This window comes from Phyllostomus hastatus, unplaced genomic scaffold (genome assembly GCF_019186645.2).
Source record: "Phyllostomus hastatus isolate PE091 unplaced genomic scaffold, TTU_PhHast_1.1 phas_scaffold_216, whole genome shotgun sequence".
NCBI lineage: Eukaryota > Metazoa > Chordata > Mammalia > Chiroptera > Phyllostomidae > Phyllostomus > Phyllostomus hastatus.
Window position 1 is genome coordinate 16817063 of NW_025334018.1, and position 25402 is coordinate 16842464.

A 25402-nucleotide genomic window follows, 5' to 3' on the forward strand; every position below is an offset into this window, starting at 1 on the left:
TTTCCAAGGACAGGTGCTGTGCGGAGTGTCTCTTATCAGTGTCACAGCAAGCAAGCAAGCATCTCTCATCAGTCTTACAGAAAGGGCAAAGGGGCAGAAACAAGGAGGTTTGTCCTCCCTCCCAGTTTGACTGAGGCCCAACTTCTCGCTCCTGTCCCTCCAGGCAGAATTCTGCAGTTGTTCCTAATGCAGTTCCGGGCTCCACAGCTATGCTTTGGGGGAGTGAGCACTGTAGTTGTGTGTGTGTGTGTTACACACGTCCTACTTGTACTCTTTTATAATAAGGTTACTGGCATTTGAAGGACACACATTTTTCTAGGTACAACCATTTATATTATATATAATCATTGCCTTCCCTCTTCAAAAATGAAAAAAAAAAGTTACAGTGTGAGTGGGGGTTACAGCCAGCAAGGTTGGTGGTTCTCCTCCCCCCACCCACCCAAAGATGCATGGATGCCAGTCTGCCCCGGGCCGTCTCTCCACCCCAAGCCTCTGCACACTCAAAAGCACCGGCTGTGCTCCTCTGAGCCGCAGGCCGACAAGCTGCTTTCCCAGGTGCCCCAGTGGAGGCCATGCCGCCTGAGGCTTTGGCTTGGCAAACCCTGCAAGCATCTCGGCTTCTTCCAGACTTGAGAGGAGAGTGTTTGTTCCTGCAGCTGCTGCTAGCTGCCCTGTGCTGAAGTCCTGGCAGTTGGTTTGGGGATGAGCGGTGTCTCTGTGAGGTGGCTTGATGTCGCCTTCTCTGGGAGTGGACAGTTCCAGACCGTGAGTAGTTAAAGGGCTGCGTGGCCAGGGCTGATGTCGATGAAACACTTGGGAAGGGGATGCACTGAAGTCTGTAGTGTGTCTGGACGTGAAACCTCAGAAGGAATCTGCCAAGCAGACCGTCCGTGTGCCCAGGACCCTCCGGGTGCACTGGCTGGCTCTGGCAGCCTTCCAGAGGACTTCCTGGATCCACGTCTCTCTGGAGTCCTCTCTGCAGCACAGCTTGCAGTCTGTGCAGGGGAGGACACGCCTGACCTCGCCTCGGGAAGTGGAGTCAGAGGTGCTCTTCTGTGCGGCTTGTCCTATCCTAGATGCGCTGTGAATTCTAATAGATCGCTTCCATCTCTAGTCACGCTAACAGCTGAGACAACCCTGTAGAAGATATGCGAAGAATTCTTAAAAACAGAGACCAAAAAGCCCTGTCTCTGAGTCACACCACGGCAATTCAAATGACTCACTAGGTCAAGTCTCTGTTGTCATCGTGGCTTGCTCTGTCATTCTGCATTCCTCTTCCCCCTGTAAATCACTGAGAAGGGCAAGGGAGGGAAGGAGCCACAAGAGGCATGAAATATGTGACATTTTCTTAATTAAAAAGCCCCCAAATGTGTCTGACATTTAGACTAGTATTTTGAAGTGCTAGTCACAGGAAGGGAGCCAGCCATTAAGAGAGTCTCGACTGTTCCAAGGGCAGGAAGAAACTGACCAGCAGAGCCTGGCTAACCAGGGAGACCTCGGTCCTGCTCCGTGAAACGAATACTCCCAAAGAGATGCTTCGAGCTCAGACTATGGACCCAGGACAAAGCACTTTTCTCTCTCCCCCAGGCTGACTGCTGTGTTCTCAGGGCGCTCTGAAGTTTGAATGGTTCAGGGAGAACACTGTTGTAGAGAAAACCCAAATCGGTTGCTGAGGGAGCTGAGAAGAGGAAATGCCCCCAGAGTTCCCTGGACCGTGTAGGTGACACTGAAGAGCCAGGTGCTGAAGACGAGGGACTCCCCCATGGAGTGATGTCAGACACACGCCCTGCAGTTTACCTGCTGTTGCAGCCCCGTCACCTCAAGTAAACGGTTTCCCTCTCCCTTTCAACCTGCACCCAATTCCCAGCATCAAAGCAGCTTCCTTGCACGAGAGCCGTGGTTCTCAAACCTTAGTGTGCCTCGGAATCACTGGCAGGCTGAGTTAAAATAAAGATTGCTGGGCCCTGTCCGAGTGGCTCAGTTGGTTGGAGAGTCATCCCATAAACCAAAAAGTTGTGGGTTCGATCCCCAGTACAGGGGCATACAGGAGGCAACTGATCCATGTTTCTCTCTCTCACCAATGCCTATCTCTTTCTCCCTGCCTCTCTCTCTAAAATCAATTTTTAAAAAAAGATCATAAAAAAACATAAGAAATAATAATAATAATAAAAGAAAAAATCTTCCCTGGCTAGTGTGGCTCAGTGGATTGAGCACAGGCTCTAAACCAAAGGGTGGCCAGTTCAGTTCCCAGTCAGGGCACATGTCTGGGTTGTGGGCCAGGTCCCCAGTTGGGGGCACGTGAGCGGCAACCACACATTGATGTTTCTCCCTCCCTTCCCCTCTCTCTAAAAATAAATAAATAATATTTAAAAAAAGAAAAGAAAAAAATCTTTAGGACAACCCAAGAGTCAAGGAAGGCCAAAGACCTTAGACCAACAAGATTCCCAAGGTTACCCTGGCTGGATAGCTCAGTTGGTTAGAGCATCATCCTGATGCACCAAGGATGCAGGTTCAATTACCTGTCAGTGCACATGCAAGAATCAACCAATGAATGCATAAATAAGTGAAAAAACAAGTTGATGTTTTTCTTTTTCCTTCTCTCTCTCTTTTGCTTTCTCCCCTCCTTCCTCTCTCTCTCTAAAACCAATAAATTAAAACAAAAGAAAAGGGCTCTGGCTGGCGTAGCTCAGTGGATTGAGCGTGGGCTGCAAACCAAAGTGATGCAGGTTCGATTCCCAGTCAGGGTACATGCCTGGGTTGCAGGCCATGACCCCCAGCAACCGCACATTGATGTTTCTCTCTCTGTCTCTGTCTCCTTCCCTTCTCTCTCTAAAGATAAATAAATAAAATCTTAAAAAAAAAAACAAAGAAAAGATTACCAAAGCTGTCCTTAGCATATCTGGAGGCCCTATGTCAGCCAGGGACCCAATTTGACTAGTCCTGTGTACAGGCAGGAAAAACGCTGACACTGGAGACATGATGGATTCTGTGTGATATGGAGGCCCTTCTATGACTCGGCTAATTCTTATTTTTGAGGGTCTTGCAAGATTTCTACAAGGATCTGCTTAAAGAGAGAGGCAGATGACAGGCTGGAGACTGAACCTGGCTGAGGAGGGGAGAAGCAATGGTTAGGGCAGCCCTGAGAGACGGGAAGAGGGGAGAGAGCGACAGTGGCCCTGGCCCACTCCGACAGGCCGGGGCCTCCACCTTCTCCCTCAGCTCTCCAGGCGTGTCTCTCACACACCCACGTCTGAGAACGACCGCAGCGCTGAGCAGCATCTCTCACACTTAAACATGCGCGTGAACCATCTGGGGATGTAGTATATCAGGGTGGGGCTGAGACTGCACATCTCGAACAAGCTTTCTGGAGGAGATGAGAAGCAGAGTCTGAGTGATGGATTTCAAGTGTTTTTTGCAAAAGCATTGCAACCGTTTCTTTAACAAAATCTTAGGGAAGCCCAGGATACACAGGACTTCTCTCCTGCAAGGAGTCCCCAGCATGCTTCAACTGCCCCTCCGTGGCTCAGGAAAGCACCGATTAACAACCACTAGAGTACTGGAAACAGGTCCAGAGAATGCAGATCTAGGCCCATGTACATTTCCCTGAAGACTAGGTCATTAGTACTGTGGGAGTTTTTTGGAAAGTATTTTTTTATAATTGAGAAGCTTTTTCACAGTTCCTTTTCAATAAGCAAGGCCTGTTTCCCTGTAGGCACTGGAAACGGAATCCCTTTAAGAATGTATAGGGATTGTGCTTGTTTCGGGTGTGCAGGTTATCCCGCGGTGCTCAGACAAGCAGTGGTCTGGGAGGCGGGGGAGAGACCAGGCGGTGGAGGGATACTCCAAGCCCAAGCCCTGCCTGCGGAAGGAAGGTGGCGTCGGAGGGGAAGCCGGCCCAGACTGGGAGGCAGGCCAGTGGGGGTGCGGGTAGGAAGGCTTCATTTCCACTCACATCCTCTGAAGTCAGCCGTGTCCGGCTGGGCATACGTGTGTGCGCATGCGTGCCCTGTCTGTAGTTTGGAGGTTATAATAGTCTCTGAGGGTTTTCCCCAAGGTCCGAAACCTAGCCGGCCCCTAGGAGCGTGTGGCCAGCTTTCTGGTGAAGCCGCACACGCTCCTGACCGGGTGGGCACGCACCGCTCTGTGTGTGGTCGTCTCTGCCATCTGGCCCGTCACGGGCCCCCGTGGTGCGCCCAGAGTGGCCCAGACGGGCTCCGCCCTGAGCGCCCCCAAGGAGGCGGTGAGCGTCATCTTTATTCCAGTCTCCCCTCAGCACCCCGTTTCCTCCACTGGGCCCATCTGCCCATGCAAACCGGAAGCAGACCCCCTGGCACCTGCCTCCCTGACTAACTGAAGCGCCAGCTTTGACCTTGACTTCACTGTCACCCGAAAGTGCAACAGGAAAATGCCCTTAGATTTCACCCATGAGAACAATGCCTTACCCATTCCAAGTGTACTTCCAGAGCAGGTTACTGCAACACATAAAAACACAGCATTTAAAGTATACTTAATGACATATTTAAGATGATAAAGATAGAACTTAAGAAAGAATAAAGGAAAAGTAAACCAAAGAATGAACTACTAGCAGTGCGGCCCTGGGCAAGTCACTTCCCTACTCTGTGCCTCAGTTTATCCGTAAGTGGTAAGAAGAAAACCAACGTCATAGGGTTGTTAGAAGGATTAATTAATACATGTAAAACCCTTATAATAGTAGCCAGCACATAGTCTTCAATAAATACTGGTCATTATTGTCATTTACAATACTGTCCTAATTATCAGAGTAAGGCATCACCAATACTGAAAAAGAAAAACAACAAAAAATTTCCCAAAATGCATGGTTTTTACCTAGGAAGTTGAGCATTCAATGAGGTATTTTTTTTTTTTTTTTAGCATTTCATGAGGTACTGAATGTGAGAACATTTAACAAATTGTAAAACATACAGATATAATGAAATATCATTATGAGTTGTAGGTTCTTCTCCCTAATTGCTCATCCCCACCCCCAAAACCTATTTCTGTCCCTTCCCATAGGGCCATGCTTTGGGCCAGCTTGTCCTGTGGACAAGATAATGAACAAATAAGGAATCAGAGCATGACAGCCAAGGACAGTGCGGACAGCCCCCGGCCAGGGAGCGGGCCCGGCTCCCTATCCAGGTGTCCCCCTGACCCTGCGCGTGATCGGGAACTTCAGATTCTGCTCATCAGTAAAGACTTCCGAGCCCGTATTTATTCCTCTGCCTGTGTTTGAAGCCTTCCTCATCTCTTTCCCTCTCTCTCTCTTTTTTTTTTTTTTCCTAGAAGTATATGAAAAGCACACAGCTGTGCTCTGAGCAAGGTATCAGAAGGCAGGTGCTGGAATAGGGAGCAGGAAAATTGCGAATGCTTTTCTGCCAGCTCTGGTGAGACCCCACAGCTGACAGTCACGTGCTGTGGTCACAGACTGCCAGACCTAGCGTGTGATGTATACACCCATTTTTTTCTGATTCTCCAGTTCTTCCTCGGTCATAAGGCTGAATCTGTGCAAATACGAGTTCAAGTATCTTAATTTCCAGCATTCCAGGGTGTCTATCATTATCTCTAAGACTATGTCAAAAATTAAAACCAGCCCTGGCTGGTGTGGCTCAGTGGATTGAGTGCTGGCCTGTCGACCGAAAGGTCACTGGTTCAATTCCCAGTCAGGGCATGTGCCTGGGTTGCAGTGGGGGCTGTTTGAGAGGCCACTGATCCAAGTATCTCTCACACATTGATGTTTTTCTCCTTCTCTTTTTCCCTTTCACCTCCTCTCTCTAAACATAAACAAAACCTTTTTTTTAAAAAAAATCTATGCCCAAATCTCAAAGCAGGAAATCATTTTAAATTGGCTTTAGTACTTAAGTAGCATGCTTCTGGGCCTTTTCCTGAAGGAGGAGAGAGGGAGAGGGAAGGCAGAGGATCTCCAAATCAAATAATAATAAAGCAGCATCGTGATTCCAAAGAGTCAGGGGGTCCCTAGCAGCCAGAATCTCCTGCAGTATGTAGAAACCTCATACCCTCTTTGAACTTCCTTCCCACAGGGAAGTGTGAGTGCTCTGAGTCTTAATTCACAGATTGAGTGGAGGGTTCGTTTTACATAAAGGGTCACGACTTGCTGTACCTGAATATATTTTTTTCGGGCAGAAAGTGAGCTTCAGGCCTGTCTCGGCCACTGGCGAGACCATCACGGTATATACGTCCCCGCAGGGTATCTCGGTGACGTCACAGAAACTGAGGCCCGCGCTCGGAGAACACGTGAAGACGCCTTTGGAGCCGTAGAGGTCGGTGCTGTAGTTGGCAGAGCCCCTGGAGGCCTGCCAGTCGATCCGGACGCCAGTGGGGCTCAGCCTATACAACTTCACCCCCAGTGGGCAGCAGGCACCTGAAGGGTAACAACGCACACAGACCGTTTGTTCCCCGTCCCCACACACGTGGCCTCTGTTACTGGGGGGAAACCGTGTAAGTGACTTATTCTAAATAATACACGATGCGAGCAAGATTTGAAGAGGCACTCAGCTCCTTCCATGGTGGGCCACGTGGTTAGAAACCCATGAGTAAAAACAGCCCAGTAAATGCACAGGACTGTGGAGAGGAAAGGAAAGGAGGGGAGGGGAGGGAAAGGAGGGGAGGAGAGGGGAGGGGAGGGGAGGGGAGGGGAAGGGGAAAGGGAAAGGGGAAAGGGGAGGAAGGAGAGGAGAGGAAAAGGAAAGGAAAGGAAAGGAAAGGAAAGGAAAGGAAAGAGAAGAGAAGAGAAGAGAAGAGAAGAGAAGAGAAGAGAAGAGAAGAGAAGAGAAGAGAAGAGAAGAGAAGAGAAGAGGAGATCCGTGGGGCTGGAGAGTACGGATTTTTAATAGGGAGCAATGGTGAGTCAAAAAGCCCACACTTGGTAGATACGTGTTGTGTGTGAGTCAAACCTTATGAGTCAAAGGCACAGAATCCTTGTCAAGAGCCTTCCTAATGCCCTAGTTTCGAATGATTTTAGTGGGGTTGAATTTAAATGCAATTAACTGCTTTCAGCTTTCATTGAAAAGGCCTATTGTGCTGAGCTGAGTAGCCTGACGCCAGGAGAGCGGTGACTTACACAACAGGCGGGGGACAGAGCTTTGCTGGCCGCGTGTCCTCCATGCTAGCTGGCTAGGTATTTTTTCTCTCTTCCAAATGTGTGGGGGAGGTCACACGTTAGGTGTCCAGCAGGGCACCAAAGGGGGGATTCCTCAGTAACTAAAATAATGACGTGTTTGTATAATAATTGAAAAATTCAGTTATAGGTAAACAGGCTTGTGGGATTTATTCTTTAAAAAAAAAAAGTTTTGGAGTGGCTGGTGCAGCTCAGTGGATGGAGCAAGGGCTGGGAACCAAAGGGCCACCGGTTTGATTCCCAATCAGGGCACATGCCTGGGTTGCCGGTGCAGGGAACGAGAGAGGCATCCACACATTGATGTTTCTCTCCCTCTCCCCCTCCTTTCCTCTCTCTCTAAAAATAAAATAAATAAAATCTTTAACGCCCTGGCTGGCGTAGCTCAGTGGATTGAGCTCAGGCTGCAAACCAAGTGTCTCAGGTTCGATTCCCGGTCAGGGCACATGCCTGGGTTGCAGGCCATGACCCCCAGCAACCGCACATTGATGTTTCTCTCTCTCTCTCTCCCTCCCTTCCCTCTCTAAAAATAAATAAATAAAATCTTAAAAAAAAAGTTTTGGAGGGTGTGAAGCTAAGCCAATTCCCAGAACTGGGAATCAGGGTGAGAATTTAGGCGGCACAAATCAGCTTACACATTTGTAGCACACTATACATGTTTTCACGCTGTGATTACTCCTATTTCTCTTCCCAATGGGGAAACGGAAGCAGGGAAGATGAGGCGACACAGCTCATCAGAAGCCATGTCTTTAGACCCCTGGTCTCAGACTCTACTGCCCCCTGGGATGGAAAAAGCACACCCCAACTCTGCTGTCCCGTGCCCCGAGACAGACGAGACTAACCGACCGATCGTGGGACTCTTTCCCATTCAGCCTGGGAGGCGACCTTAGTTTTTTTGCAAAACACTGCTCCCAGCAGCCACTTCCGTGGAGAGACCGAAAAGAGAAACAGATTTGCTAGCCCTGTACCCCTTTGAGGGTGTTCTCCCTTCTCCCTTCGCTGCTGGTCCCTGATGGCTCATTTGGTCTTTGTGAAGCTGGAGACAGCACTGTCAGTAGGCAGTGTTCCTTTAGCTCGTGGAAGTGAGAAACCACAGAAGGAGCCGGAGTGGTTTAGGAGAGAGGTAGTAGCCTAATGAGAATGAGAAGAACACCCTCAAGCCAAATAGAGGGTCTGGCAGAAGTAACGCCTGCTGGAGTGTGGCTGGTGGGTGTAATAATTCATGGTTTTAACGTGAACATTTCACCTAAAATGCCACAGGGTGTGCTCGAGTGTGACAAGGTTATGTCACACAATTACATGCTTATGACTCTGTAATATAACAGGGGCGTTATTTGTGCCGGACCCTATGGAACATCTGCTCTAAACGCGTTCTGAGAACTGCGGGCGGCTGTGTCCTACAAAAACCTGCCCTCCCTTCCAAAAAAGTGCACCCGGACCCTGTTGCCAGGGGAGTTAATTCACCAACCACCAACAGAAGCCTCTGAAGCTTGGAGGTTTCAAGTCAAGAGCAAAAGGAAGCATTTTAGACGGTAACCTGAATTTGTGATGCGAGGTGGGTAGAGATATAGCCTGTTTCTGAATGGGAAGGAGGGGCTTCTGGCTGGATTTATGATGGCTGGTCGAGGTCCTTGCCGATTCGGCAGAGCTAGAGTGGAGAATCCACTTACTAGAGGAATAGCTGTGGTAGGCGCAGTCCGCGGTCACCCCGGTGGCACTTATGGCTTTTAAGGCCACTGTGTAGTTGACACCACATGTGATGCATCCCAGGAGGCAGTGGTTCTGATGCGTGTGACACTTAGACTGTCCGGCGGGTGACTCCAGAACCATCACGTAGGTTAGGGCCCCGGTCCCAACTGTCCAGCTCACGTTGATGACTGACTGGGTGACCTGGGTTATGGTCAGGCCGGCTGGACAGCATGGCACTGGAATGAGGAAGAAGAGAAAGAATTGGGGATTTATTTCCACGGAGGGTTATTTGCATTTTGCCTGGGTTTCATTCAATAGCCCAAATGTTGCAGACCCTCAATTGTTAATGAAAATTTCCTTTTGTTAAGCAAAAATCTCACTTCCTCTGATGTATCACTTAACATCAACTGAATATATAGCAGGTGCTGCCCCCAACGCCACATTGCACTAACTGGCTGTGGGTAATGTGAGGTCCCTCCAGTTTTTCTGAGAGTAAGAAAACCCTTTGTTGTCCCCCAGCTTTAAAATTCCAGTTGCAAATTCCAAAACAGCAGTTACACACCCCACTTCTCCCAGTATCACGTTTCACAGTATTTGTAACTAAATGCATTTTGCATTTCTCGTGCATTTCATAGTATGTAATTGATATGAAAGCTTGAAATAGTCCCAGCTACCTAAGACTGCCACAGCCAAGTCTCAATTTTTTAGAGAATCATTGTATAGAATATAGGGATATCCAGAATCTTCCTGTGTATTTGGAGTTGTCTCTATTCTGGGGCTTCTTACATTTCAACTGTTGTAGTCCAAAGGGCACCTGCCGTTGTATGCGTATATAAGGGAAAATGTCCAAAGGCTTTGAGTAATTGCTGAATTTCATTCACATGCAATACTATAAGGCAATCACAGCATTCTTTTATCCAGCTCTTACTATGCAGCAGGTACTATGCAAAGGGCTTTGCAGAATTAAATAACTTCATATTCACAGCCACCAGGATGAAGCCATGACCACCTTTACCAATCAGGAAACAGAAAGGTGGAAAGCATCGTTTAGAGGAAGACCCAAAAGGGCTGACCCAAAGAAATAAGTAACAAACCAGTTCCTTTGGCCCTTGCTAGTTGTTTTGGTGGATTGTGTCACTGGGGAATAGCGACTCCAATAAATGTGCTGCGGAGTCAACTTATTTCCCCTTTGATGTCAGTGTATGGATATATTACAGCCTCCTGATGATATTTGTACAAAGCCTGTGTCCGCATGTTGCAAGCTTTATTTTGTAAGCCGGGGCTCTTGGAAAGGCCTCTGAGTGTCATGTATTGCTATCACACTCAGGGGAGATCAAGTTAAAAAGTTCACGTCTGAAAACAATCCCTCTGGACCCCACTGAAGTCCGCGTCCAGGCTGATGGCTGCGGCGTACCTGTTTCCAGGGGCACGCTGTAGCTGGGCAGGCTGCGTCCCGCCTGGGTCTCGGCCACCGCGGTGACAGAGAACACGGAGCCACAGGGCAAGCCGGCCAGGGCACAGGACTGCCCTGTGCTGCGGCACCGGTACAGCCCGTCCTCGCCCCGGGCGGTCACTGTGTAGGTAGTGCCCTCGTTACTGGATCTCCAGTGCACGTGGATCACGGAGGAGGTGTCCTTCGAAACACTTATTTCAGGACTGCAAGGAGCTAAGAGAGTTCAGATTATTACCATTTTGTATTTATTTTTAGAGAGGGGAAGTGAGAGAGGAAGAGAAACATCAATGCATGGCCGCCCCTTGCACACCCCCCAACTGGGGGCCTGGCCCACAACCCGGGCATGTGCCCTGACTGGGAATCGAACTGGTGACCGTTTGGTTTGCAGGCAAGCACTCAATCCACTGAGCCACACCAACCAGGGCTAGAGAGTTCAGATTATTCATTGAAACAGTGAGAGTCAAAAATATCACCTGGGCCATTTGCTCTAAAACTGATTTTCTCCACCCTGGCTGGGTGGCTCAGCTGGTTGGAGCAACGTCCCTTCTGACAAAAAGTTGCAGTTTCCGATCGTGGTCAGGGCACCTACCTGGGCTGCAGGTTCCATCCTGGTCAGGGCACATACAGGAGGCACCCAATCAATGTTCCGTCTCAGACCCATGTCTGTGGGTCGGTCTGTCCGTCTGCCCTCCCCCTCCCTCTCTTTCTCTCACTCCCTTCCTCTCTCTCTAAAAATCAATGAAAACAATGTTAAACATTTTAATCCTTGGGTGAGGATTAAAAAAGTAAATACAATGAAATGACACTGATTTTCTTCCCCCACATAAGATCGGCGTGGCTTTCAACCACACCATGTGTGAAGGCCAAGTTGGTCGTGTTTATGGGGAAACCCCCTTGCTGCCCTTGATGTGGTCTTGGGTTCCTGCAGTATCGGACTAACTGGGAGGTGTTGAGGAGCGTTTTAGGCTCCAAAAGCAAAAGTAATGAAGGCAAACATTTGTGGTCTTAACCTCCACAGTGTGATTACCGGCAGAGCCCCCAAAGGGGGGGGGGAGTGACCGGCTGACCGACAACACCTTCCACAGTCCCTGTGGTCTCCTCTTTTGTTTGCTTTTTCCCCTCCTTTCCCTCTTCCACCTTCTCTTCTGCCTTCCCCTTAGTAAGACAGGGGCTCTCATGCACTCTGCGAACAGCGGTCCTGGCTGGGTGGCTCGGTTGGTTGGAGCATCGTCTGTATACCAAAGGTAGTGGTTCAATTCCTGGTCGGGGCGTGTACGAGAGGCAACTGATGGATGTTTCTCACATCCATGTTTTTTTTCTCTTTCTCTCTCTTCCTCGCTCTCTAAAAATCAACTTAAAAAAGAACCATATCCTCAGGTGAGGATTAAAAAAAAGTGGTTAGTGGGAGTTAGCCTTTTGATAGCTCTTGCTCAAGGCCCGCCCGAGGGGCACCCTGGGGTGGGTCGGGCAGACATCGGTGAGGGCAGTCCTTGCTGCATCGTACCTGTGGTTATGAATCGGGAGGCACAGGATGTGTTGCTGCCCCGGACTTCGCTGAAGGAATACACGGTGATGTTGTACTGGGTGTCGCACGCCAGAGCCGAGAGGGTGCAAGCAGGAGCAGTGTCGTTGCACTCGACGGTGTTGACCCTGCCCACGGCCTTGGTTTCATACAGTTCGGCACCACGGACGGGGGACCAGACGATCTCGACTCTGTCACTGGACACCAGCACAGGGTTAATGTCGCTGGGACAGCAGGGAGCTGGAAGCAGGAACAGAGGGGGGACGGAGGTCAGTACAGAGCAAGGCTGTTGGAGGGGGGCGCGGATGCCCGCCCCTGTGCACAGACTCTGTCGCCGCCCTCCTAAATTATTGCAACGCTCTCCTGCAGGTCTGTCCAGCTCTGAACTTGGCCTCACACCCACTATGTAGGGGCTAAATCTTCTAAGCATGACATTCAAGTTCATTGCAAATTCTACCCAGTGTATATGTTCAGCGGCATCGCCCTGGGTTCCCTGCCCCATGAGACTCCTCAAGCCACGCCGCACGGGGGTTCACACGTCCCTGGGCCTCGGACTGCTGGCCCCTCTGCGCAAGGCCGTTCCCCTCTTCTGCCTGACGACCTTCTACAGCCTATCGGTCCTTCCAGGTGCTGAACCAGATCAAACTGGGAGGCAGAGAAGGGCAGGCAGCAGCATCGTTGTGTTAGTAGATGTTAGAAGAGACCCTACATGACCTCGCGGACAAATTCTGACCAATGTCTGACTCAGCTTGGGGTGTCTCTGGGCTGCTCTTGCCCCAGCTACATCCCGAACCATCCCTCAAGATCCAGTTCAAGGTCACTCCCTCTGGAAGACCTTCCTGTGCTCTCGAGACCTGGAGGACTCTTACTCCAAATTCTGAAGACACTGACCTATTTGATTCCTTCATCCTGGTAAAAATGTATTATGATTCAGCTAGTCTTGTTTTTTACATAGTTATATTGTAGTATTCTTATCTATAAATACAGTTGATTCATTTTAAGTCACTGCATTCATTCTTTAAAAAGCAAGCATCTCCCACACACCAATCACATAGTGATAAGCATTGAAGATGAAGAGATAAATATAACATAACCCCTGTCTCTAGAAGATCCAAGCCAAGTGGAACAGATTAATAATAGTAAAAGTAATAATGATGTTAAAAAATGTTTGCATCACACTTAATCGTATACAAATACTTTTTCATATTCATCTTCTCATGATTTATTATCTGTCCCATTTTGCAGTGGAGGATACTAAGGAACTAGTAAGGAACCTGCCATTGTCCCCACAAACAACCTGGTGGTTCAGTTAGGACTTGGACCCGGGTATCCTCCTGCAAAGCCCTCCACACTACGTAGCGTCTTTGCATCTCTGTGTTCTGGCTTTGGGGAAAGAACGAAGCACTGAGACATAAGGATCGCATCCCCTTCCACACCTAGCACAAGGCTGAACAACGAGCAGACCGTGGTGGAGGGCTCCCTTTTTCAGAGCAGGGGTGAACAACCTCACTCATTCCCCTCTTTCACTTCAAAACCTTGCATTTTTGTCAAGCCCGCGTCCACAGAGCCCAAATGCCCTAGTCTGGAAAGAGTATGAAAGAAGAGTTCCACTTTTGGTTCCTGGTCCCAGAATGACCCCCAGGGGCCTGTGTAATATAGGTGACCCGTCCCACCCCGAAGTGTAGCGAATTCAGCACTCCCTTCCCCAGCAGCGAGTGCAACTCACCTGTGGTGTAATTGAACACGTCACCCAGAGGACTCTGCCCCGCCTGGTTATAGGCGAAAACACTGATGAAGTAGGTGAAGCCACATTCAGACGGGAAGCCGCACTGTGTGAGGGATGTGTCGCAGTGAACTTCCCAGCCATCGTCACTCTTCACAAAGGCCACGTAGTAATCCGCCAGGTCTACACGGGACCAAGACACAGACAGGTGGCCGGGGGGGTCCTCCTGGATCGTCACTCTTCCAGGGGCACAAGCCACTAAGAAAGGATGAATAATAAACAGTTGTGAGAGATTTCCTTTGCTTCTTTACAATTGTGCAAGATACTGGGCACTGTGGACCAGGAATACATCAAACAGTAGGCGCAAGCCAACGAGACGTTCTCACACGCCCTAAAATTTGTCTCACACGATGCCTGCTAGACAGTGTCAGAAGCAGGCACAGACTGGCTGATATGGTGGTAATACTGTTTCTCCTTTAAGGCGATGCCAACATCAGCACAGAATGAAGTCTTCCGAAGGAATGAATTCCAACTGAGTCTTGTTCTTCCAAGCCCTAAGCTCTTAAAATCTTAGTCATCTCTAATGGAAATCTTCCTGAAATACACTACACAATTCTCGGTCCCAGGAAACACATAGAACTTTCTAAACATAGTTCTTCATCAGTAAGTCAAGGTCGTTCCTCGATCGTGACTGATGGTGTTGTGCACAGACTACAGGGGTGCCTCCTGGCATGAAAGTGTGCGGGACTATTTCAGGATGCTTGCCAGAATCCACTGCGGAGCATTTACAGACTATTCATATCCTATCTCCATTCCCAGAGACTCGATTTCATTGGTCTTCTGTGGGGCCTGGGTGGCAGGATTTTACAAAAGCTCTCTGGATGCTCTTAATGTGCATCTAAGATTAAAAAAAAAAAAACACTGGATGGTTCTCTCTGGAGTTAGATGACTAACTCAGAACTGCCAGGCTTTTGAAAGTATATTTCTTTCTTTCTTTTTTTAGGACACAAAGTTTTATTCGAATAGTTGGAAGGGGGTGAAGGGGACACCACCCTTCTACTTAATTAAGAGAAACAGCGTTACCAGTACAGAGGGCTTTTGTTTTGTTTCTCTTGTCACGCTGTGCTTTCACAGGGAGTGGGTTCCAGCAGCCCAGGCTCCTGTGCACTGGTTCTCGCCAAACGAGCGTCTCTGGGCGGCGCATGCTGGTGCTTCAGCTGGACCACATACCCCTCTCTATGGCTTCTTTCTTTCTAGGATCATTTTCCTTCACACATTTCAGAGAGCTATCCTAGCTCTTAGCATGTTTACCACACTCCATAGGTACATCGATTCTCTTGGCAAGAACCTGCCCTTCGCTCGTTTGTTTGCAACAACGCCCACCGCCTGCTGGGCGGCCCTGCAGGCTCCTCCCGTTTTGCCCTGGGAACACCTTCCTTCTTGAACAGTGCCCATTCCCTTCCTGCCTACAAGATCACCTTTCCTGTAGGTTCGCATGGATGGGGCCAAAGGGACAACTCCCTGTTTTCTAAAAGGCCTGGAGCACACAGAGCAGGTGCCTCTCCTCTGTCCCTTTGTGTTGCTCCTTTTGCGAGTCACTGGGAGGTGGCTGGAAAGCAAAGGGAAAGTGTGTTTCTTAACTCTCTCTGCCGGCGCCCCCTGGTCTAGCTCCCTCGCCCTCACACCTGTTTCCCATGTGCCGACCGCATGCCAGGCCAACTCACCAAGGTGTTATCATCAACTTTAACATAATTATGGTTTTATTTATCGTAACTAAATGAGGATTTTATCTATTTATGATGCGAAGGGTCGGCTGTACGTTTTTCCTGTGGAATATAGCGTGTATCAGCTTGGTGATGGCTCTTTTCCTCTCTGCTCAGAAGCCTTTTTTTTTAATGTGTTTTTTTTTAAGATTTTATTTATTTTTAGAGAGGGAAGGGAAGGAGATAGAGAGAGAGAGACATCAATGTGCGGTTGCTGGGGGCTGTGGCCTGCAACCCAGGCATGTACCCTGACTGGAATCGAACCTGCGACACTTTGGTTCGCAGCCCGTGCTCAACCCACTGAGCTATGCCAGCCAGGGCCAGAAGACTTTTAAATTTAGAATGACGTGGTTCCACATTTTGGGTAAAGGGCACATTATTGTGGTTCTCTGCATTTTCTCTGCCTTAGAGGAGTGGAATCAGGCAAACTTGGCCTTGAATTCCAGATGGCGCAGGAACTGAACATCTCTGGGGCCTCAGAAAAGTTATTTAGCTTCCCTGAACTTCAGTTTTCTTACCTAATCAAGGAGATCCTAGAACCTGCTTCCCTGAGTGGTCCCGAGAATGAAATAAAAGGATGTATTTATAATGCCTGGGGCATAGCAGGTTTTCACTAAGTGTTAGTTGCCATCCCCAAGCACACAGATATTTCTAAATCGAGGAGTAAACCTTCACATCTGTGTGTCTTTATGCCCTTGATAAGAATGATATCTGAAGGTATCTGAACACATATTCAAAACTACAGACAGCCCATCTTTATCTTAAAAAATAGCTCCCGGCCAGCCTAGGCCTGTGAAACACGAGGCAAAGAACAGGCCTGCTACCCGTGCTGCACAGTTAGAGATGCGCGCGCCTCAAACCCGGTCCTAGAATTTTTGCAACTTTACAAACGAAGGAAGGAAAGACCTGCGACAGGAGTCGATTCTCCAGAGTTGAAAAGTCCGTTTTCTAATGCACAGCATCTGGCTCCGCCAGCGGCGCTACTCAAACCCGTCGGAAAGTCCGACTCCCTGCGTTCATGCAGACCAGGCTCCTGCTTTCACTTCCTCCAGCAGGTTCTGGAACAGTGTTAGGGCATCACCTGTTTCCCCGCACGCCACGCCGGTCACTTTGGCTCACCGCCCGCCGCACACTGACCTCGCTCCTGACGACCTACCGGTTTTCAGGGTCACTGCTGAAGTCGACCTGCTGGATCCGGCGTCGTTCCTGGCGAGGACGGAAACCAGGTACTCCGTTCCACACTGGAGGGAGGAGATGGTGCAGGCCCTGAGCGGGGTGCTGCAGCTCCGCTCGGAGGAGGCGCTCTGAGCTGTCGCCGTGTAGTTGACAGCGCCTTCCGTCGGGGCCCACGACACAGACGCCTGCAGAGCCCCGCTGTTGAAAGAGACTTCAATGTCCGCAGGGGCACGAGGACCTACATTTTTGAGAAACAATTAGGATTTTGCAGTAGCCTCAAGCACCCAAGCACGATGGGGCCTTCCAAGCGCTTTGATAGAAGGATGCCCAGGCAGATAGCGGCAGGAGCAGCGTCTGCGCCATGTCCCAGAGGTAACGGGTTTCCTAAAGACTTTTTCTTTGTTTGCTTCCCCATGTTTTACGTTTCGGAGACTTTGGGTTTAGCCCGACTCGGCCAGGACTGCTGTAACAAAGTGCCACATATTCAGTGGCTTAAACAACAGAAATGTATTATCTCACTGTCCTGGAGGCTAGAAGTCCAACACCTGTTCAGGTGTGGGCAGGGTGGGTTCCTTCCCAATGCTATGAAGAAGGGTCTGCTGCAGCCTTTCTCCTTGGCCTTCCTGTTCATATGGCAATCATTCTCCCTGCACGTGCGTGCCCGTGTCCAGAGTCCCTCGTTTTATAAGGCCTTCAGTCACACTGGAACGGGGCCCACCCGAATGACGTCGCCGTAACTAATTGCATCTGCTATGAAGTCAGCATTTCTTTATTCACCCAGTCAGCATTTCAACTACCAAGGGGAACAGTCAAGGCACTATAAATAAACTCATCGTAAATTTAAACAGCTGCCGCCAGCTGCTTTGTACTCATCACTCGGCCGTGCACTCCCGCTCTCATTAATCAGAAAGGAGACCCGGGGCCCAGCCGAGAAGCCTTACTTGTTCTCTGGTTGCAGGTGGAGTCGTCCCCGGGGGCGCCATTGGCATTCCACGCATAGGCCTTGACCGTGTAGAGGGTGCCAGGGTCCAAGCCGGTGAATGTCAAGGTGGTGTTTGTGGTGTTCTCCTTCCACACTCTGCCCAGACCGTTGGCTCGCATGATGGACACGGAGAACCCGACGGCCATACGCACAGCTTCCCACTGAACGAGAATGGAGTCTGAACTCGGGGAGCTTACTTCTAGAACTGGTGCGGCCAACACTGCGAAGGCAAAGACACGTGTGTTTGCATCACGAAAGTTTGGTAGAGGAGAATTCGCATTTAGGAATAAGCCGTCTGAGGTTGATTACCCGTGTTATGAAATAATGATTTGCTGTGCAAATGGATTCGTGGTAGAGTGTCACTAAGAATTGCTATTTAAAAAAAAAAGCCTCAAGAATTGCTATTTAAATGTGTATTAATCATAAACAGCTCATCACAGGAACAAGGAACAGAGAAATTCTAATATTAGGCATTACTTTAAACTGGAGGATGGTAAGGCATTAAATAAAACAACCTTTTAATCATAGTATAAGCCAGCAGCGGAAGTGATGGTTTGTGCTATTTTGCTGTGCAGATGACCTTTCAGAAACTTGTTGAGGTACAACTTAATCAACTCCATTTAAGTTATGCTGATGACAAACTCCAAATGTTTTCATTCCAAAAAAGTCGAAGTGCAGCAAGATCCCTCCTGTGTGTGTTTTTTATTTAGCATCATCTTGATGGATAACTGAGGTTAAAAACAGAAATCCCTCTTGCACAGATTTACAAGCAGGGATGCTTTTAAAGATGCCCAGGAATAGTTACTTTAAAATGCGAAGTATTTAAAATTTAAATATACCTTCTAGCCCTGGCTGGGCAGCTCATTTGGTTAGAGCATCATCCGGATACCCCAAGGTTGCAGGTTCAATCCCCAGTCAGGGTACATACAATAAACAATTCATGAATGCATAAATAAGTGGAACACAAATTGATGTTTCTCTCTCTCTTCCTCCACCTCCTCTCACTTTAAAACAAACAAACAAACAAACAAATGCCACTTTCTCCACAGATAATCAAATTCCCAAAAGAGATCATTTGGTGGCCTTTCCTTCTGGGCCCTGAATTATAGGCATTTGTGTGACGACACAAAACTGCATCAGGCAGTTACAGCCTCGTGTGTCTGATCCTGGTCACTGGCAATGGCTCAGCAGAGGATGGTGTCCAGCTACCTGTCTTTGCCTGCTTCGGAGGTGAGGCCTGGCTTTTCCCCGTGGCACTGATGGACCTGACCGTGATTTGGTACGAGGTGGCAGCCTTCAGGCCTGTCACAGTGCCTGGGGAACTGGCCACCATGGTTTCAATGACAGTGTCCCCATCTTTGGCTGTGAGGAGGTAGCTGGTGGCCCCCGGCACTGAGGCCCACTCCACAGTGATGCTGTTGCTGAGTTTTGAATACGCCTGGTCAATAGTGGGTGTTTCCGGAGCTGAAAGAGATTTTGAAGTTGCACATGAATTAGCTAGAATACCTATAAGAACTACTCCTTTCATCATTTTACTTTGCAAACCGTTGGGAACTGCCCTGCGTGGCATCAGAAGCTGTAACCCCCGCCAAGGCTAAGGCTGAGGGAATGACCTTGGACCATAAGCCACCAAGGAGACAAAAGCTTATCTTCCTGGCAGGAGCACCACTTCTCCTTTTACTTCACCCTGCCTGGCCCCCAATGCTTGGTCGGTTAGCCAATGATGGGTAAGATTCCCCAAGGGGGGAATGATCTAAGACAGGCACAATCACGTGGGAGGACCCCAAGGAAGGACTTTGGGGGCTACAGCAAAAGGGGGAGATGGACCCTCACCCCTCAGCTTTGAGATAGCCTGAGTTCTCATTGTCTTCGAGAAAATCTCCTAATCTCTCAATGCCTTACTTCCCTTGCTCCACCTAAGCCTGAAACAATGACAGAGGGTGGTGCAGCCCTGTGCTGGAAAGGGCGGGTTCCCCAGGCAATCAGGCCTAAGAAAGAACATGTAAAATCCTGTGAAACCTGCTTTATTTAGAATGCCCTCAAGGTTTTACAGCTCTTTAGCTATCTGACCCTGACTCAAAATAGGCCCTCAGACTTCTTTGTTATCTATTGTTTGATCCTTACTTCCTGGTAATGATCAATGAGCTTTACCTGAATTCCTGTGTAAACGAACCCAATAAAAGCCTGCTCGGGCGGGAGAACGGGGTGCTATCCACTAGAGAGAGTGGCCGTTTCGTACCTATTTCCCCACAGGACTCGGTATGTGTATACCGAGTCCTTGTGTATGTTTTTCTCATGTTTTGACGAGCATCTGCAGCTGCAATGGATACCACTGGCCTGGTATCCTCCACAGCAAACTACATCATTTTCACACCATCCTTCAGACATAGACTCTGCCCTTACTTTCCAGATTAAAAAAAGAAAGAAAGAAAGAAAGACAACGCTACTTTCCAGAAGAGAGTCAGAAAGCTCAAACCTTTCATTCAGGAAAGGGATTTCAAAGAGATTTTTCCTACTTGCCTCTGGGGTAATTTGCATTTTTTGTATTTTTAAAAGTTGAAAAAAAGTGGTGCCCTGGCTGGTGTGATTGAGTGTCGGCCTGTGAACCAAAGGGTCGCCAGTTGATTCCCAGTCAGGGCACATGCCTGGGTTGTGGGCCAGATCCCCGGTAGGGGGTGGGGGGCGCTGGCTGAGAGGCAACCACATGTTGATGTTTTTCTCCCTCTCTTTCTCTAAAAATAAATAAAATTGTTTTAAAAAACCTTAAATAAAAGCAGGGAATGATTGTGAGAAAAGATCTCTGAGATGAGGGAGAGGGTCTTTGATGAGCTTTATTTGAGAAGATCCTACTCTGGTTTGGCGACCTGGGAGTTTCCCAGCCTGCTTTGCCACTGTGTCCACTCCCTGCCTTCTGGCAGTGCTCCCCCCCCCCCGTGAGGGTTCACTTCCATTCCCACTACTGTGGTGGCTGAGTCTTACCCTTGGCTCACTTCCCACAATGGCATTTAATTTAACAGAGGAAGCAGGGAGGACTGAGTTTTGTTTTCCAATTATGCCATCGTACTTTCTTATTATCAGAATGAACCATTTTCAGATTATTTTATATAAAATAAAAATAAGCTTGCTTCTTCCTTTCTCTATCAAACTATCTGCCTCAGCATAAAACGGGCCTGGCCGTGGTTTGCCAGGGAGATACGAATGTTTATGCCACAAGTTCCTATGAGGCATTCCTACACTTTCAGCATGGGGTTGGAGACACTGTATGATAATCAGATTCGCTACTTTGCAAAAACCCGCAGACACAGAAATGCCCCAGTTGTAGATCTAAGTGGAAGAAAAGGTCAAACAAAAAGGGCTGGGTTTCAGGTCTTGAAACTGGCACTGGGCCTTTTATGTTTAATGTGAAACTTTCGCTGGGTTAAATCACTACACGCCAAATTCAGAACTAAAGGGCAAAGCATAACTATAGGGCTGAGGGTGGGAAGAGTTCACGCAGACCCCATATGAGACCTGCCAGTATCACCCCACCCCCAAGCACCCCCACCTGCCAGCTCCCCACGTGCCTGGCACGGGCCCCCTTCTCTTCCTGCACCAATAGCCCAGAGCGCTGGCTGAGGCAGTGTCTCAGAAATAACCATGCTGCAAGAACGAACAAAGTCTCCACTGTGCACTGGCCAGACATTCCTTGAACGTCACCCAGGACTGTCTCCTTTGCCATCGAAAGAACATGATGCTGATTCTGTGTGCTGGGGGGACGTTGCAGGCCTGCCCATCTTAGCTTAGCCATTTGCCAGCGGAAGCTGACTCTGCAGGAAGCGCTATGTCCCCTCTCCCCTCTGCAGGAGAGAAAGCCTCAGCAGGGTCCTGGCCGGGTAGCTCAGCTGGTTAGAGCGTTGTCCACATAGGTCAAGGTTGCAAGTTCGATTCCCGGTCAGGGCACATGCAAGATGCGACCAGTGAATGCATCAATAACTGGAACAACAGATCAATGTTTCTCATTCTCTCACTCAAATCAATAATTTTTTAAAAAAAGACCCAGCAGGGACTCTCCCTTTTATCCCCCCAACACACATGCATCCTTTTCCTGCTCCCCAAGTTATTTGCTCTGTGTTAGATGCCATCTCTCCTCTAAATCTGTGGTTTCTCTCAGCTGCTTCTCTCTCCTTTGTCCCCACAGTTCATCTTCTATGTCAGCCAGCCTTGCTCACTGGAAAGAAATAACCTCCTGGGAAAATGACGACCAAACTAGCCGTGGACACAGGGGCCCTGAGAGCACATCCACAGGGTGGCTGGGAAGGAATACGAGAGACGAGCAGGCCACAGACAGTTCCCCACAGGACTGCCAGGGGCCCAGAGACTCCACACACCCCGTCCCGGTGGGCAGAGCCGCGAGAGGCACGCTGGCCCAGAAGAGGTGCGACCTGGAGCCAGTTCCAGCAGGAGGAAGCTCAGGGGCCTGGGTCTGGAGGAAAGTAGCAAAAGGGTTTGGGTTCAGGGACTCTGGGTGTGAGCCATTTACTTTTGCTTGTGAAAATGTACACATCATTTAACCTCTTCTAGACTCAGTTTCTCCCTGGAGAATGCGGGATAGTAATAATAGGCACATATTAGGGTTTACACTGGTGTGTAAAACACCTACATCACAGGACTGCTTTGAAGATTAAGTGAACGAATGTATGTGAGGGGACTTTGAAAGGCAGGGTTAGTGTGTGTGTTTGTGCGCATGCGTTGTGTACCGTGTACCAGGTTGAGCACGTTTTGGGTTTGGAAAAGCCAGACTGCGGGAGGGGGTGCCAGGGAAGGCGAGACTGTGGGGAGCTCTGGTAAGCCCAGGCTGGAGAGACAGACCACCCGTTTTTCACTTGGTTCTAGGGCAGGATCTGGAGAGGAACAGCGATAAATCGAGGTCAACACCCTGTACTGTTTCCCTTCGAGAGAAGAGTGATGCAAAAAGGATGGCGAGGTTGCGTCAAGGAGCGGCGCCTCCCTCTCTTAGTCTGGTGTTTGGCCCACTTGTGCCATTGAGGGAAGAGAAAGCATTCTTCTCTAGAGGTGCTGCCAACCATTCCGATGAGTCAGACATGACAGGCATTGGTGCTCAGCATCTGTGCATTCTACCAGCGCCCAGATCTAAATTAGCCGGCGTGGCCGGGGCGCCCAGAGACAGACAGCTGACGCCAGAGCAGGGAGAGAACCGAAATAACACACACGCGAAAGGAAACCTCCTACACCGTGTCGATAATGCACAGCCCTTTCGAGAGAAGCCAGGCCAAATCAATTACCAGCCTCACCAGCAGCTCAGCCTGTCCCATCCTTCCCCCAGATGGTGAGGCACCAAACAGAGCCTCATGCCGGGGGTTCAGGGGGCGTGTGCCGGGACCTGCAAGAGACAGCAGAGCTCTGTTGTGTCCACCCAGAGGCCACTTATTAAAAAGAAATTGCTCTGTGTATGGCCTCACAGTCCTTCTCATAGCTTTCTGCTCAGTTTTGAAGACTTCTCCAGAATAAGTGAATAAGAAAAATGCATGGAAGCCCTGTTTGGGTAGCTTGGGGGGTTACAGTGTCGTCCAGGTCCGCCAAGGTCGCAGGTTTGAGCCCTGGTCAAGCGACATCCAGGAATCAACCAATGAATGCAAAAATCAGCAGAACAAAAATAGATGTTTCCCTGTCTCCCTCCGTCTCCAAAATCAATCAATAAAATAAATAAATAAATAGCATGAAGTGATTTTTAAGAACCTATTGTATATGCATGCATTTTATGGCTCAACATATGTCTAATACCAAATTTGAAATTGCCTTATTTATACTTGCTTTACTATGTATAGATAAAATAATAATCTCTCTCTCTCTCTCTTTCTCTCTCTCTCAAGTCAATAAACATGTCCTCGAGTGAGGATTTAAATTTTTTAAAAAACTGTTCTAATGTTGAATGGGTATGAGAGTTTACTGATGATGTAATTGATATTATGAGGTCCCTCCAGGTCATCTAAATCCTACGGAATATAAATTTCCATTCTGGGGGTTTAGATTTCTAGAACGTATAAGCTAGGAGAGGCCTCTAGGGACATTATCTACACCTTCTTCAGTCATCCACTCAAGAGAAATGGTAATAAAATAATTTGAAAAGAAAGCCTTTTCCCAGCTCCAACTTATCATTGTCTGTATTTCTTAAGGATGCAATAGGAGTTGTGTAAAATCATTTTTTATTAAAGTAGAGAATCCTGAGATTTTAATAAAAAATTTTTTTAGTCTTCTCCTCTAGTTCCTCAGAAGACAAATAAGAAAAGTTACATGAATTAGACTCTTCACTACTTGTAACTAAAATTTTGTTTCTTTGACTGCAATGATGGTCATTGTAATATTTTACTGAAGGCTGCCTCTGTTCAAGAAAATCCATAACCACGTGACTCTATACATCTTAGTAAGAATATCTTATGACAACTGTTAAGTTTGATCCCTGTATTTGTCTTACCAGTTCCACTGACAGTGTGAGTGCTCAGAAAATGTTGGAGGCTTTTCCTGGTATAGCCTCTGTCTCTCAGGGTAGCGCAAGAATTCACAAGGAAAATTAAAATCAGATAGGAGGAGGGGAAGCTTGCATTTTAGAAAACCTTACCTGTTTTTGCTGAAGCAACCTGAAAAGGAAAGTTTAGAAAATTAGAACCATAAAGGGAAACACCATTTGGGGAATATGTTAGACATCAATCAGAGCAGAAATAAATTTATCACATTTTTTTACATGTAATGTGAGCAATCTTTCAGCCCATATAGCACGTTTATTTGCACGAATCACTTCCCAACACTCAAATCTACCACAAAGCAATCCTAAATAGAATTTAGAGGCTGCAGGCAGATCGCATTACTATTTCATTTTTCTCCCTGAATCTGCCTATTGAACTAACTCAGTAGCTGCTGACAGATTTTCCAGAAATCTTTGTTCTTAAAATATAATGGCAATTTTGTTCTTTCTCCAGTAAATTGCATCACATTTCAAACATATAAACATACATGATCTTGGTATGGTCCAAAAGTATTTTCATTTATATCTCCTCACCCCCAGGCCCTAAAAGAGGATAATAAATGTCTTTTTTTTTCTCCCCTAAATAGTTGCAGGTAGGTCAGAATGGCCAACTCACCATTTTAAGACAGAGAAGACTGAATCCAACCAAAGACAAACATTTCTTGGGTCCGCCACCCATGGTGTTGGACACGGCATGCATAAGGCACAGAACGAGCAGGGTCCTCTTTGGTCCCCAGGAGGGCAGCACAGTGGGTCGCTGGGGTGTGGGGCTGTGATGCTGGGAACAGACCCTGGCAAGTGGCTCCTCCCCTCCAGTGTGGAGCTGACCTGTAACTAGGGGCACCTGGAGACTGGCAGGGACAGCTACTGCAAAGACGGAGAAAAAGAGAGTTGAAGAAAGCCAAGCCAAGCGGGCCAAAAAGCTACTCTGACCTGGGTTTAAAGGTAATACGCAGACTGCTCTCCTTTCCTTTTAAAAAAATCTTTTGTTTTTAAACAAAAATTGTTACAAAGCTGTACAGAACGTTGTGGAGATAGCAGAATGACCATTTTCAGGTTGGGGCTCCTGGCCAGTTTTATCAATTGTTTTCCACCTTTGTCGCTTGTGTCGTCATCGCTGTAGGAAAGGGTTGGTCTGCCGTCGGCAGCAACTTGCTGCAGAGCTTCAGTATTGAAGGTGACGGGGCGAGGGACGGGGCGGGGGCACTAGGGAGGGGCTGGTGAAGGGTGCAAACTTACAACTAGCAGAGAAGTCAGACTGGGAGATCTAATGCACAAGCACACAGCATAGTGATGGTGGCCCACAGTATTGGGTTATACACCTCGAAGCTGTCTAGGGACTAGAACTGAACCATTCTCTGCACACACACACACAAATGGTAATTCGGAGATACGATGGAGATGATTAGCTAATGCTACCGTAGTAA

The 25402-nt window shown here is 48.4% G+C and overlaps 1 protein-coding gene across 1 annotated transcript; it reads right to left on the reverse strand.

Moving 5' to 3' along the window:
- Positions 1–1259: 1259 nt before the first annotated feature.
- Positions 1260–24654, reverse strand: FNDC7 (fibronectin type III domain containing 7). The gene is made up of 12 exons (XM_045817224.1): positions 24592–24654; positions 24072–24090; positions 18665–18919; positions 17415–17675; positions 16454–16711; positions 13538–13792; positions 11794–12051; positions 10251–10502; positions 8818–9072; positions 6134–6394; positions 4443–4472; positions 1260–1291 (listed from the first exon to the last, which is right to left on the reverse strand). The coding sequence occupies exons 1-12, from the start codon at positions 24652–24654 to the stop codon at positions 1260–1262; spliced, it is 2199 nt and encodes a 732-aa protein (XP_045673180.1).
- Positions 24655–25402: the final 748 nt, after the last annotated feature.